This window comes from Nicotiana attenuata, chromosome 9, assembly GCF_001879085.1.
Source record: "Nicotiana attenuata strain UT chromosome 9, NIATTr2, whole genome shotgun sequence".
In the NCBI taxonomy this organism is placed as follows: domain Eukaryota; kingdom Viridiplantae; phylum Streptophyta; class Magnoliopsida; order Solanales; family Solanaceae; genus Nicotiana; species Nicotiana attenuata.
The window spans coordinates 30,151,613-30,163,801 of NC_031997.1; the positions used below are offsets into that span (position 1 = coordinate 30,151,613).

The window sequence follows — 12,189 nt, forward strand, 5'->3', positions numbered from 1 at the left end:
TTTCTACTAGTTTCCACCCATAGACGGATGGACAAATGGAATGAGTCAATGCCTTACTAGAATGCTACTTGAGGCACTATGTAAGCGCGCATCAGAAAGATTGGGCAAGGCTCCTAGACATCGCCCAATTCTCTTATAACTTACAGCGGAGGGAGTCAACGGGGCGGACACCATTTGAGCTAGCCACAGGCCAACAGCCACAAACTCTACATTCATTATCGGCTGCGTTCGAGGGAAAGAGTTTGGGGGCTTATCATATGGCCAAAGGATGGGAGGAGCAGCTTGACACTGCTAAGTCCTACTTGGATAAAGCAGCTAAGAAGATGAAAAAGTTTGCGGACCGTAAGCGCCATCCCACGAACTATAAAGTTGGGGACATGGTCATGGTGAAGCTTAATCCAAGACAGTTCAAGGCACTATGGGGCATGCATCAGAATCTGATTCGCAAGTATGAGGGGTCATTTAAGATCATCGCCAAGGTAGGCAAGATCTCATACAAGCTTGACATGCCATCGTATCTTAAGATCTACCTTGTCTTCCATGCCAGCATGCCTAAGCCATATCATGAAGATAAGGATGATCTGAGTAGGGGTCAATCGAGTCGAGCGCATATAACTATCACCGCCTCGCATGATTGGGAGATTGAGGCTATTATGGATTACCAGGCCAGGCGAAAACAACGGCAAAAAGCCACCGCTATGTTCCTCGTCCATTGGAAAGGACAATCAACGGAGAAGGCCACGTGGGAACGATATGAAGTCTTGTGGCAATTCAAAGATAAGATCCGAGAGTTTATGCAGCAGCATTGCGCCGCGGTCGTCGCAATATTAGGTGGGGGAGAGTGTGATGACCCGCCATGTCATTATGCCACATAGGCGCTATTTGGCATATATTAATGCCATGTGGAAGCTTACATAAGAGGAAGGCTAGCATTTGTGAGAAGATTCTAGAAAAATATGGATATTTCCTTAGGAAGACCCTAGATCCTTATGGATTTGCTAGGAAAGTCCTTGGAATCTTCTAGGCTTGTAGAAAATTCTAGAGAAGGGACTTACTTATAAATATTAAGGACTTGTGGAATAATTATTATTTACACACTAGCCCCTAAGTGACTAGTATAAATAGGGGGGCCATTCATTTATAATTCATCAAGCAAACAATTCAAGTTCTCTCTAATACAAAGCTTCCTTTAACAATTCTCTTGTGTTCTTTCTTCCATTCTCTTAGCGATCTTGAGTGTAGTAAGGCTGACTTGGCATAGCAAGAACGTGAGCAAGTTGCACAAGATCGTGAGCGAGTTGTCAAGTGCCGCACGTGTACTTAGTTAATAACTAAGGACGTGACATCCACGCTCTATTTTCTATGGTAAAGTTCTCTAACCCCAAAACATTTTTCGGAAAAAATTATCCAAATGCAAAATACATTAGAATAAGGAGAAAGGATGAAGTATTATGTCCATTACAACTTGATTAATCTTTCACGTCCAAATTTCAGCCTTCAACTTTCTATTCTAAAGTTGTACAGCTCCAAGCCATTAGTTCATTGAACTAGAGAGGTTTCTTGGAAATTATTTGGATGGGAAGACCTTGATTTGGTGTTGGCATTGGATCGCTGCTGAAGGTATCCTCTGTACAACATAGATTCCATGTGAAATGCCTTACTAGGTAATGGATTTTTACTAAAGTTTCTGTTGAAAATGTCAAAAACAAATTTGTCCCACATCGGTGGGTAGAAGATTTTTGGTTGGGATTTTTCCTATAAAAAAAGGCCTAATGTTTAGGATTTAAATACACCTCTCATTTGCCTTCTCATTTGTTTAAGGCATTTGTATCTTCTCTCTTTAGTATTATTTCACTTGTATTTGGAGTGCAATAAAATATTGGTTGTGTCCGAGGAGTAGGCAAAATTAGCCGAACCTCGTAAATTCTGGTGTTCCTTTTATTGTTGTTTTATTGTCTTATTTATTATTTGGTGGCTGCCATAATTTTTGGTATAGTAGTTGTGACTTATTCACACTATATACATTTGGCTTCCGCAACAATTGGTATCAGAGCAAAGGTACTGTCTAAGTATGCTCTGTGGTTGCAGCACAGTCTGATCTTCCACATCAGAAAAGATTTATCTTGGTAACTGAGTCAAGGTTCTGTCTTAGTATGCTCTGTGGTTGCAGCTTAGTCTGATCTTCCACACCAGAAAGGAAATAATCTTGATTTGTGTCGTCAGCTATTAAATAATATTTGTGTCAAAGATGGGAGACAATAAACAAGAAGAATCTACATCAAATATCAACATTACGTCATCATTGGCATCTTCGCTTATGACAAGAATTGTGTCAAATGCGAAATTTGCGGTAGAAATTTTTGACGGGTCCGGACATTTTGGGATGTGGCAAGGCGAGGTTCTAGATGTCCTTTTACAACAAGGTCTAGATCTTGCTATTGAAGAAAAGAGACCAAATGTTATTGGAGAAGAAGATTGGAGAATTATCAACCGTGTTGCTTGCGGTACCATTCGATCCTACCTTGCTAGAGAGCAGAAATATCCATACACAAAGGAAACTTCTGCAAGTAAATTATGGAAAGCACTGGAGGATAAATTTTTGAAGAAAAACAATCAAAATAAATTGTACATGAAGAAGAGATTGTTTCACTTCACCTATGTTCCCGGTACCATGATGAATGAACATATCACCAGTTTCAATAAGTTGGTCACAGATTTGCAAAATATGGATACAACTTATGATGATGGTGACTTGGCCTTGATGTTGTTGGCGTCACTTCCTGATGAGTACGAGCACCTTGAAACTACTCTACTCCATGGAAATGACGAAGTTTCTCTCAGAGAAGTTTGTTCGACTTTGTACAGCTATGAACAAAGAAAGCGAGAAAAACACAAGGGCGGAGAAGGAGAAGCACTATTTGTGAGGGGTCGTCCTCAAAATCAAATGAGGACAAGGAAAGGAAGATCTAAGTCAAGATCTAAACCCAGCAAAGATGAATGTGCCTTTTGTCGAGAAAAGGGGCACTGGAAGAAAGACTGTCCGAAGTTGAAGAATAAGGCCAAACATAACAATGGAAAGGCCGTAATGGATTCAAATGTAGCTGATTGTGATGATTCAGACTTCTCATTAGTTACAACAGAGCCATCAACATCATCAGACATATGGTTGATGGACTCAGCTTGTAGCTATCATATGTGTCCCAACAGGGACTGGTTCGTGGAATTTCAAGAAGGAGAATATGGAGTCGTCCACACAGCGGACAACAACCCTCTTACCTCATATGGCATTGGTTCAATACGATTGAGGAACCATGATGGAATGATCAGAACATTAACAGATGTTCGATATGTACCGGATTTGAAGAAGAATCTCATCTCTGTGGGAGCCCTAGAATCAAAAGGGTTCAAAATCATTGCAGAAAATGGAGTGATGAGAGTATGCTCTGGTGCACTGGTGGTAATGAAGGCTAATCGGAAGAACAATAACATGTATCGCTATCGTGGTAGTACAGTTATTGGGACAGCGGCAGTGACGTCCAGTGACGACAAAGAGGCAGAAGCAACCAAGCTATGGCACATGCGCTTGGGACATGCTGGAGGAAAATCCTTGAAGTCTCTATCAGATCAAGGATTGTTAAAAGGAATAAAGACTTGCAACTTGGAGTTTTGCGAGCATTGTGTCAAAGGGAAACAGACAAAGGTTAAATTTGGTACAGCAATCCATAATACTAAAGGCATTTTGGATTATGTACACTCTGATGTTTGGCTTCCTTCCAAAACACCTTCATTGGGTGGGAAGCACTATTTTGTAACCTTTGTTGATGATTTTTCCTGAAGAGTATGGGTGTATACAATGAAGAGCAAAGATGAAGTGCTGGGAATTTTTCTCAAATGGAAGACGATGGTGGAAAATCAAACAGGCAGGAGGATCAAGTGTATTCGCACAGACAATGGAGGTGAATACAAAAATGATCATTTCAATAAGGTCTGTGAAAATGATGGCATCGTCCGACACTTCACAGTCAGACATACACCACAACAGAATGGAGTGGCAGAACGCATGAACCGGACCTTGTTGGAGAAGGTACGGTGTATGTTGTCCAATGCTGGCTTGGGCAAAGAATTTTGGGCTGAGGCAATTACATATGCATGCCACCTCATTAATCGTCTACCATCTGTTGCTATTGATGGCAAGACGCCATTTGAAAAATGGTATGGAAAGCCTGCTGTAGATTATGACTCTTTGCACGTGTTTGGCTCAACTGCATATTATCATGTGAAGAGTCAAAATTGGATCCTAGGGCAAAGAAGGCTATTTTTATGGGGATTACTTCTGGAGTCAAAGGATACCGCTTATGGTGTCCTATGACAAAGAAAGTAATATTCAGTAGGGATGTTACCTTCGATGAATCTGCTATGGTAAACAAGGTAACAAATGAAGATACCAAACAAGATGATGGTGCTTCTAAGCAGGTGGAGTTTGAGGGAAAATTTATTTTTCCTACACAAGAAGCAGAGGAGGAAACAAATGAAGATTATCCTCTGGAAGGAGAGCCAGTAGAGGAGATTCCAACTCTGGAACCTCAACAACAACTTGAATCAATAGCAACCAGTAGGCCAAAAAGGAAAATAACGAAACCCGTTCGTCTCATAGAGACAGTTGCTTGTGCAACCGCAATTGCAGCTGATGATGTTCCTACCACTTATAAAGACGCAGTCCAAAGTTCAGAAGAAGATAAGTGGAGGATTGCCATGAATGATGAAATACAGTCCCTTCATCGGAATCATACATGGAGATTGGCCAATCTCCCGAAGGGAAAGAAAGCAATTGGGTGCAAATGGGTATTTGCAAAGAAAGAAGGATTTCCTAACCAAGAAGATGTTCGCTACAAAGAAAGATTGGTGGCCAAAGGATATGCTCAAAAGGAGGGAATTGATTACAATGAAGTGTTTTCTCCAGTTGTGAGGAAGAGTATACTCTGTAGTGAGATAGCTGTTCTCCTAATCGACTACTTATTATGATAATGAACATTCCACTTAAAAACTAAAAAACGACTCTCCAGGCGGTTACCTTTTTTTTTCATAAAAACATTCCTCCATTAGAATTATGTTGGCTTTGGTAGCACAGTTGAATTTGGAACTAGTTCAGATGGATGTAAAAACTGCATTTTTACATGGAAACTTGGAGGAGGAAATCTACATGACTCAGCCAGAAGGATTCAAAGTTGCTGGAAAGGAAAATATGGTGTGCAAACTTGAAAAATCGTTGTACGGATTGAAACAATCTTCTAGATAATGGTACAAGCGATTTGACAAGTTTATGTTGCAGCAAGGGTACAAGAGAAGCAAATACGATCATTGTGTGTATTTGCGCAGGCTTAAAGATGGTTCCTTTATATATCTTCTCCTATATGTTGATGATATGTTGATAGCTTCCAAGAATTCGGAAGAAATTGATAAGTTGAAGGTTCAACTGAAGAAGGAGTTCGAGATGAAGGATCTGGGCGAGGCAAAGAAAATTCTTAGCATGGAGATAATAAGAGATAGACATTCAAAGAAACTCTGTTTATCTCAGAAAGAATATTTGAAGAGAGTACTACAACGTTTTGGCATAGATGACAAGACTAAGCCAGTTAGTACTCCACTTGCTCCCCATTTTAAGCTAAGTACTAATATGTCGCCATTAGATGAAGATGAACGAGAGTATATGTCAAGGGTACCATACGCAAATGCTGTTGGTAGCTTGATGTATGCAATGGTCTGTACGAGACCTGACATTTCACAAGTTGTTGGAGTTATTAGCAGATATATGCATAATCCAGGAAAGGAGCATTGGCAAGCTGTGAAGTGGATTCTACGGTATATTCATAATACTGTAGATGTTGGGTTAGTTTTTGAGCAGGAAGACAATCAGTATGTAGTTGGATATTGTGATTCGGATTTTGCGGGTGATCTGGACAAACGAAGATCAACTACTGGTTATGTGTTTACTTTTGCAAAAGCACCAGTTAGTTGGAAGTCTACTTTGCAGTCAACAGTTGCTTTGTCTACAACAGAGGCAGAGTACATGGCTATTACAGAGGCTACGAAGGAGGCAATTTGGCTTCAAGGATTGCTAAAGGAACTTGGTGTTGAACAAAAAGATATCACAATTTTTGTGATAGTCAAAGTGCTATTCAATTAGCGAAGAACCAAGTTTATCATGCAAGGACGAAGCACATTGATGTTCGGTATCATTTCGTACGAGAAATCATAGAAGAAGGTGGAGTCACGGTAAAGAAAATTCATACTACAGAGAATCCTGCTGATATGCTGACAAAAGTGGTGACTGCAATCAAGTTTCAACATTGTTTGGATTTGATCAACATTGTTGAACACTGAAAATTGAAGATGAAGACACAACCAAAATTTGTTATAGAGAGAAAATTGAAGATGTGGAATTTTTGCCAAGGTGGAGATTTGTTGAAAATGTCAAAAACAAATTTGTCCCACATCGGTGGGTAGAAGATTTTTGGTTGGGATTTTCCCTATAAAAGAAGGCCTAATGTTTAGGATTTAAATACACCTCTTATTTGCCTTCTCATTTCTTTAAGGCATTTGTATCTTCTCTCTTTAGTATTATTTCACTTGTATTTGGAGTGGAATAAAATATTGGTTGTGTCCGAGGAGTAGGCAAAATTAGCCGAACCTCGTAAATTCTGGTGTTCCTTTTATTGTTGTTGTCTTATTTATTATTTGGTGGCTGCCATAATTTTTGGTATAGTAGTTGTGACTTATTCACACTATATACATTTGGCTTCCGCAACAGTTTCAATCTTTGCAAATTCATATCCAGGACACACACGGGCTCCCCCTCCGAATGCAATAAAGTTGTATGGAGGCAAAGTTGCTTGGTTCTCAAAGCGCGCTGGATCAAATTTCTCTGGTTCTTGGAAAATGCTGTTATCCATGTGTGTCATAGCTGTTACCCAGAATATCTACGTGCAGTCGTTAATCAGTGGTTAACCTTTGATCAGATATGATAGGGAAACAAAAATGGAAGATCAAAGACAGAGGATTTTGATCCTACTTGCCATCCTTTAGGAATGAGGTAGCCGCCGTACTCAATGTCTTTTACAGCCTGCCTGAAACCTCCAAAAACCGGAGGAAACATTCGGAGCGTCTCCATTGCTACTCTCCAGGTATACATCATCTTGCTGAGGTCTTCCCAAGTTAAGGACTCTCCTGGTAACTTGCTTTGTGCAATCTCTTCTTGTTCTGTGAACTCACGGAGCTTATTCAGGGAAGCCGAAAGCATAGGCTTAATTTCATGCGTGGTCACAGTAAACTCACAAAACTATCTTTTGTCACATTAATTAAGAGTAACTGAACTTTATCCGCTACAATAGTAAAGCTAGTAATCTTTATCCACAGTAACGACAAAACATACCTATCAAGGTGACTTTACTATAATAATCGGTAATGTTTTGTGACTTAATGGATAGAGTTCAGTTAGAAAAAATAGTCTAGTGACTTAACTGTTATAACGGATAAAGTCAGTTGCTTTAGTGTGAGAAAACGTAGTTTTGCAACTTCATTGTTATAATTGGGTAAAGTTCGGTGACCATACGTGAAATTGAGCCCAAAGCATAGAACGATAACTCAAAATGAAGTTCAGAGGAGTTTTTAGTTTTTACCTTTGAGGACAGCGGCATAGATGTTGGGATGATTAGCTAAAACTCTCATCATGAAGGTTATCAAGATGGATGAAGTGTCATGTCCAGCCACCATAATTAGTGTGATATTGTGAATTATCTCTTTTTCAGATAAAAGTTCTTTGTTGTCCTCTCCGTGGATACTGAGCATGCAGGTGATAAGGTCCTGGTGGGATGAAGCTGAATTGTGCTCAAACGCATAGCGCTTCTCACATACAAGTTGTTGCAGCATTTTCCGCAGATCTGTGCTTGCCTTGAGGCTGCGGTTGAAGCTTGTAAAGGGCAAGTTTATAGGAACTGACCACATTCCTTCCATCATCCGCTCGAAGCAGTGAACCATTTGGTTTCTTCGTGTTCCACGTTCTAGCCCGAAAAGGAGAGAGCAAACAATGTCAAAGGTGAGTGTCTTCATCAAAGGTAATACCTACAATCAATCAACACCATATACAGAAGTCAGTTGTTAGTTAATGCCTAAGCTTAATGCAGGTAACAATTGTAGTACAAGTGTCCGTGACATACCTTAACTACTTGGTTGTCTTTCCAGTGCTTCTGAAGATGAATTCTGACTTCTTCTTCCATCTTTCCAACATAAAGCTTGAGACTTTCTGGCTTCAAGAATGATACAAGAGCAGCTCTAACGCGCTTATGATCTTCACCGTTGAGTTCCAAAAGGCAGCGATCGCCTAAAATCATCTTGATTGATTGTGTCTGTGCATTACTGAGGACAGTACCATCACTAGTGAATACAAACTTGTTAGCAGCCTGTCCATAAATGAATACAGTGGGTTTGCCAAAGAGTCTTAATTTTGAGATAGGACCATATTTTTGGACTTTTTCCTCAATCCATTTCTCTGCTCTATTCGCTCTCATTGCCCGTAACAAGCCGAGGCTTTGACCGATGATTGGTAATCCAAGTGATCCTGGTGGAACTCTTTTTGATGTTCTTCTCTTCCGAACAAAGAGGAGGAGGATTGGGACAAGTAATAGGAGAAGAATTAAGATAATGTTCATGATTGAGATAAAAAGCAAAATAGCTTAGAGGCAAGAATTTAGACTACAAATTTCAGACTTATAATGTTGTGTGTAGTTGACTTTGTTGGTTTCTGGAAAGGTATCTTAGCTCCATTGGTATGTTGAGAGAAAAATATGCCTTATTTAGAGATATCAAACTATACTTTCTAATGTGATTCTCACTCAACCAACTTGTCCAAAAGAATTTATTTTCGTAAAACGTGGGAGTAATTTTTAAGCTATGTTTTCTTTTTTAAATAATTAATTAAAGCAAGTACCCTCTGGTTCAACAATATGATGACAGCAGTGATGGAATCTTTACTAAGTCACATTGATGGATTGGATCTGCTGGTTTTCATCAGCTTCTTCCAAAAAATATTTCTATTCTTTTAATTTTAGTTGATACTTTTTCATATTTATGTGCCTAATTGTTTGTGGCGACAAATCTGAGCCTCATTCGGTTAAAATAGCACGGTATAGTCAGTTTTCGGACTGGTCATTCAAAAATAGCCAGCGTTTACCAAGTCAATGAAAAATAGCCACTATTTTACTGCAGCAGAGACCGGTCCAGCATAATATACTGGAGTTCAGTGCACCTGTGTATGAACTCCAGCATATTATGCTGGACCAGTATACTTTGCTGGCTCCAGTATAATATACTGGAGACTGGAGCACCGGTGCTCCAAACTCCAGTATATTATGCTGGACCGGTATACTTGCTGGAACTCCAGTATATATGCTGGAGTTCTAGTGTACTTATGCTGGAACTCCATCATATTATGCTGGAGTTCCAGCATACTTATCTTGGAACTCCAGTATAATATGCTGGAGTTCAAGTATACTTATGCTGGAACTCCAACATAATATGGTGCCGTATTTTTCGGGTTTTGAACAGTGTTTTCACTCAAATTTATCTTTACATGAAAAGTGGCTAAATATGGATTACTTTTAAAACTGGGCTATTTTTGAACGACCAGTTGTAAATCTGGCTATTTTTGAATTTCACCCCCTCATTCGTCTACCCTTAGCCACCCACCCCGGCCCCGAGACCCCGACCTACCACCTTCCCCGCCTTTACTTAATTTGTCTTTACCTAAATCATATATTTTTCAAAAATATTTTCAGCTATCTAACCAAACACCATAAAATAAGTGCATAGAGATTGGAGAATAATTTAACGCAGTAATGTCACACCTCTTTTTTTTCCACACAACCCTATTACGTGGTTGAGTTAGAAGAGTTTTTCCAATTAAAGTGACGTTTTGAAAAGGGATTATTTATTATTTGGAGTCGCCACTTGGAATTGAGTTTTGGTGTTCCAAGTCACCTTTTATTTGAATCCCCTTTCAAAAGGAAGGCTCGACTCTTAGTTTATGGTCTACGAAAACAGAAGACTGAGTAAGGAATTCTGTTGACCGAGGGGAAGGTGTAAGGCATCCCTCGAGTCCCGTGGTTCTAGCACGGTCGCTTTTATTGACTAATGTAAGGCTTAAATTAATTTTTAGCTATTCTTGTATTTTATTATATTTTTTTATTGCCTATTACCACTTAATTAGTTATTGTATTTTATTAATTGTGTTCACCAAGATGCGATACGCACACAAGGTATNTTGGCAATAAGATGAGGCTCGTGGCACTCTGAAACGCTACTAGGGGATGTCGTACTATAGGATTTGTGGTGTGGTCAAAAATTAGGTGTTCACAGCATGCCCCTCTTTGCTTGGAAACATGAAGAGTTTTCAGGCAAAGAAAATGAACAAGGTAACTGATTTTTGACCTCACTATTATTTAAAAGAAAAATAAGATAAAAGGAAAAGATGTGACCGAGCCTTGGTTTTAGGCAGCCTACATATCCCGGGTTATAAAGGAATCAGGTCACGTGTAGTTCAAGTAGAAAGAAGAGTGATGGAGTATACTTAGATGGAGAGTCGAGCGAAGTTCCGTCGAGGTTCCAATCCGCGGTTCCTACTATTACATCAAAATGAAAAGAAAATTACATACTCTTGAAATCTAAGAGTTACAAAATTCCTATCTAAATGCCATCTGGAGTCTTGTCTTGATTCTTGACTTGCTTCTCCCAGTGACTTTGGATTGAAACTTGATCTCCCGATGCAACAGACTATCAAATATTCTCGCATGCTTATTTCTTGATTATATGATGGGAAGATGGATCTTGAGACCCTATGTCTCTGCATACATTATGTCCAAGCTGGTTGCTGCTGGTATTGGGATCAAACATTCCATTTTCTCCGGCAAGAGCTGGAATCTTATTTTTCGCACATCCAATCCATGCTTTGTAGAAAAACCTACAAGCCAACACAAACAAGCAAAACGAACAAAAATTTTCTGCCCCAGTTTGCACTAGAAAATTTTTGTGAGTTATTGAAAACACATTAAACTATCATTGCTATTGCAGAATAAAGAATTGAAAAAGACATTTTTTTTTAAAAAAAATAATAGGGAATGTTATACCCTGTGTTAACAAGAAGGAGGCAACCAGGGGGTGCAGTACCCTGTGTTGACGATAAGATGAGGCCCGTGGCACTCTGAGATTTTACTAGGGGATGTCGTACCCTATGTAGGTAGAAAGTAATGCGACCAAGGGATGTAGTACCATGTGTCGGCAATAAGATGAGGCTCGTGGCACTCTGAAACGCTACTAGGGGATGCCGTACCCTATGTAGAAAATAAAAATGCAACCAGGGGATGTAGTACCCTGTGTTGGCAATAAGATGAGGCTCGTGGCTCTCTGAAATGCTACTAGGGGATGTCGTACCCTATGTAGAAAATAAACAGGGGATGTAGCCCGTGTTGAATAAAGCACCAGGGGATGTAGTACCCTGTGTTGGAAATAAGATGAGGCTCGTGGCACTCTGAAATGCTACTAGGGGATGTCGTACCCTATGTAGAAAATAATGCAACCAGGGGATGTAGTACCCTGTGTTGGAAATAAGATGAGGCTCGTGGTACTCTGAAATGCTACTAGGGGATGTCGTACCCTATGTAGAAAATAATGCAACAGGGGATGTAGAAGAAGTAAGGCAACCAGGGGATGTAGTACCCTGTGTTGGCAATAAGATAAGACTCGTGGCACTCTGAGATTCTACTAGGGGATGTTGTACCCTATGTAGGAAGAAAGTAATGCAACCAGGGGATGTAGTACCCTGTGTTGGCAACAAAATGAGGCTTGTGGCACTCTGAAATGCATATCCTATGTAGAAAATAAAAATGCAACCAGGGGATGTAGTACCCTGTGTTGGCAATAAAATGAGGCTCGTGGCTCTCTGAAATGCTACTAGGGGATGTCGTACCCTATGTAGAAAATAATGCAACCAGGGGATGTAGTACCCTGTGTTGGCAATAAAATGAGGCTCGTGGCTCTCTGAAATGCTACTAGGGGATGTCGTACCCTATGTAGAAAATAATGCAACCAGGGGATGTAGTACCCTGTGTTGGAAATAAGATGAGACTCGTGGCACTCTGA

The 12,189-nt window shown here is 39.9% G+C and overlaps 1 protein-coding gene across 1 annotated transcript; it reads right to left on the reverse strand.

The window, feature by feature from the left end:
* LOC109232208 (taxane 13-alpha-hydroxylase-like) lies at nucleotides 1,234-8,870 on the reverse strand. The gene is made up of 6 exons (XM_019397893.1): nucleotides 8,214-8,870; nucleotides 7,677-8,118; nucleotides 7,070-7,257; nucleotides 6,807-6,977; nucleotides 3,565-3,568; nucleotides 1,234-1,678 (listed from the first exon to the last, which is right to left on the reverse strand). Exons 1-6 carry the CDS (start codon nucleotides 8,703-8,705, stop codon nucleotides 1,548-1,550), a joined length of 1,428 nt encoding a protein of 475 aa, XP_019253438.1. The 5' UTR covers nucleotides 8,706-8,870; the 3' UTR covers nucleotides 1,234-1,547.

What these genes read in the sequence shown, in the direction of transcription:
- LOC109232208 (XM_019397893.1), bottom strand. Translation starts at nt 8,705, where the DNA reads ATGAACATTATCTTAATTCTTCTCCTATTACTTGTCCCAATCCTCCTC. An exon ending in CTATGCCGCTGTCCTCAAAG is followed by an intron (nt 7,258 to 7,676) that starts GTAAAAACTAAA and finishes GTGAGTTCACAG; the next exon opens with AACAAGAAGAGATTGCACAA. An exon ending in TCATTCCTAAAGGATGGCAA is followed by an intron (nt 6,978 to 7,069) that starts GTAGGATCAAAA and finishes GACTGCACGTAG; the next exon opens with ATATTCTGGGTAACAGCTAT.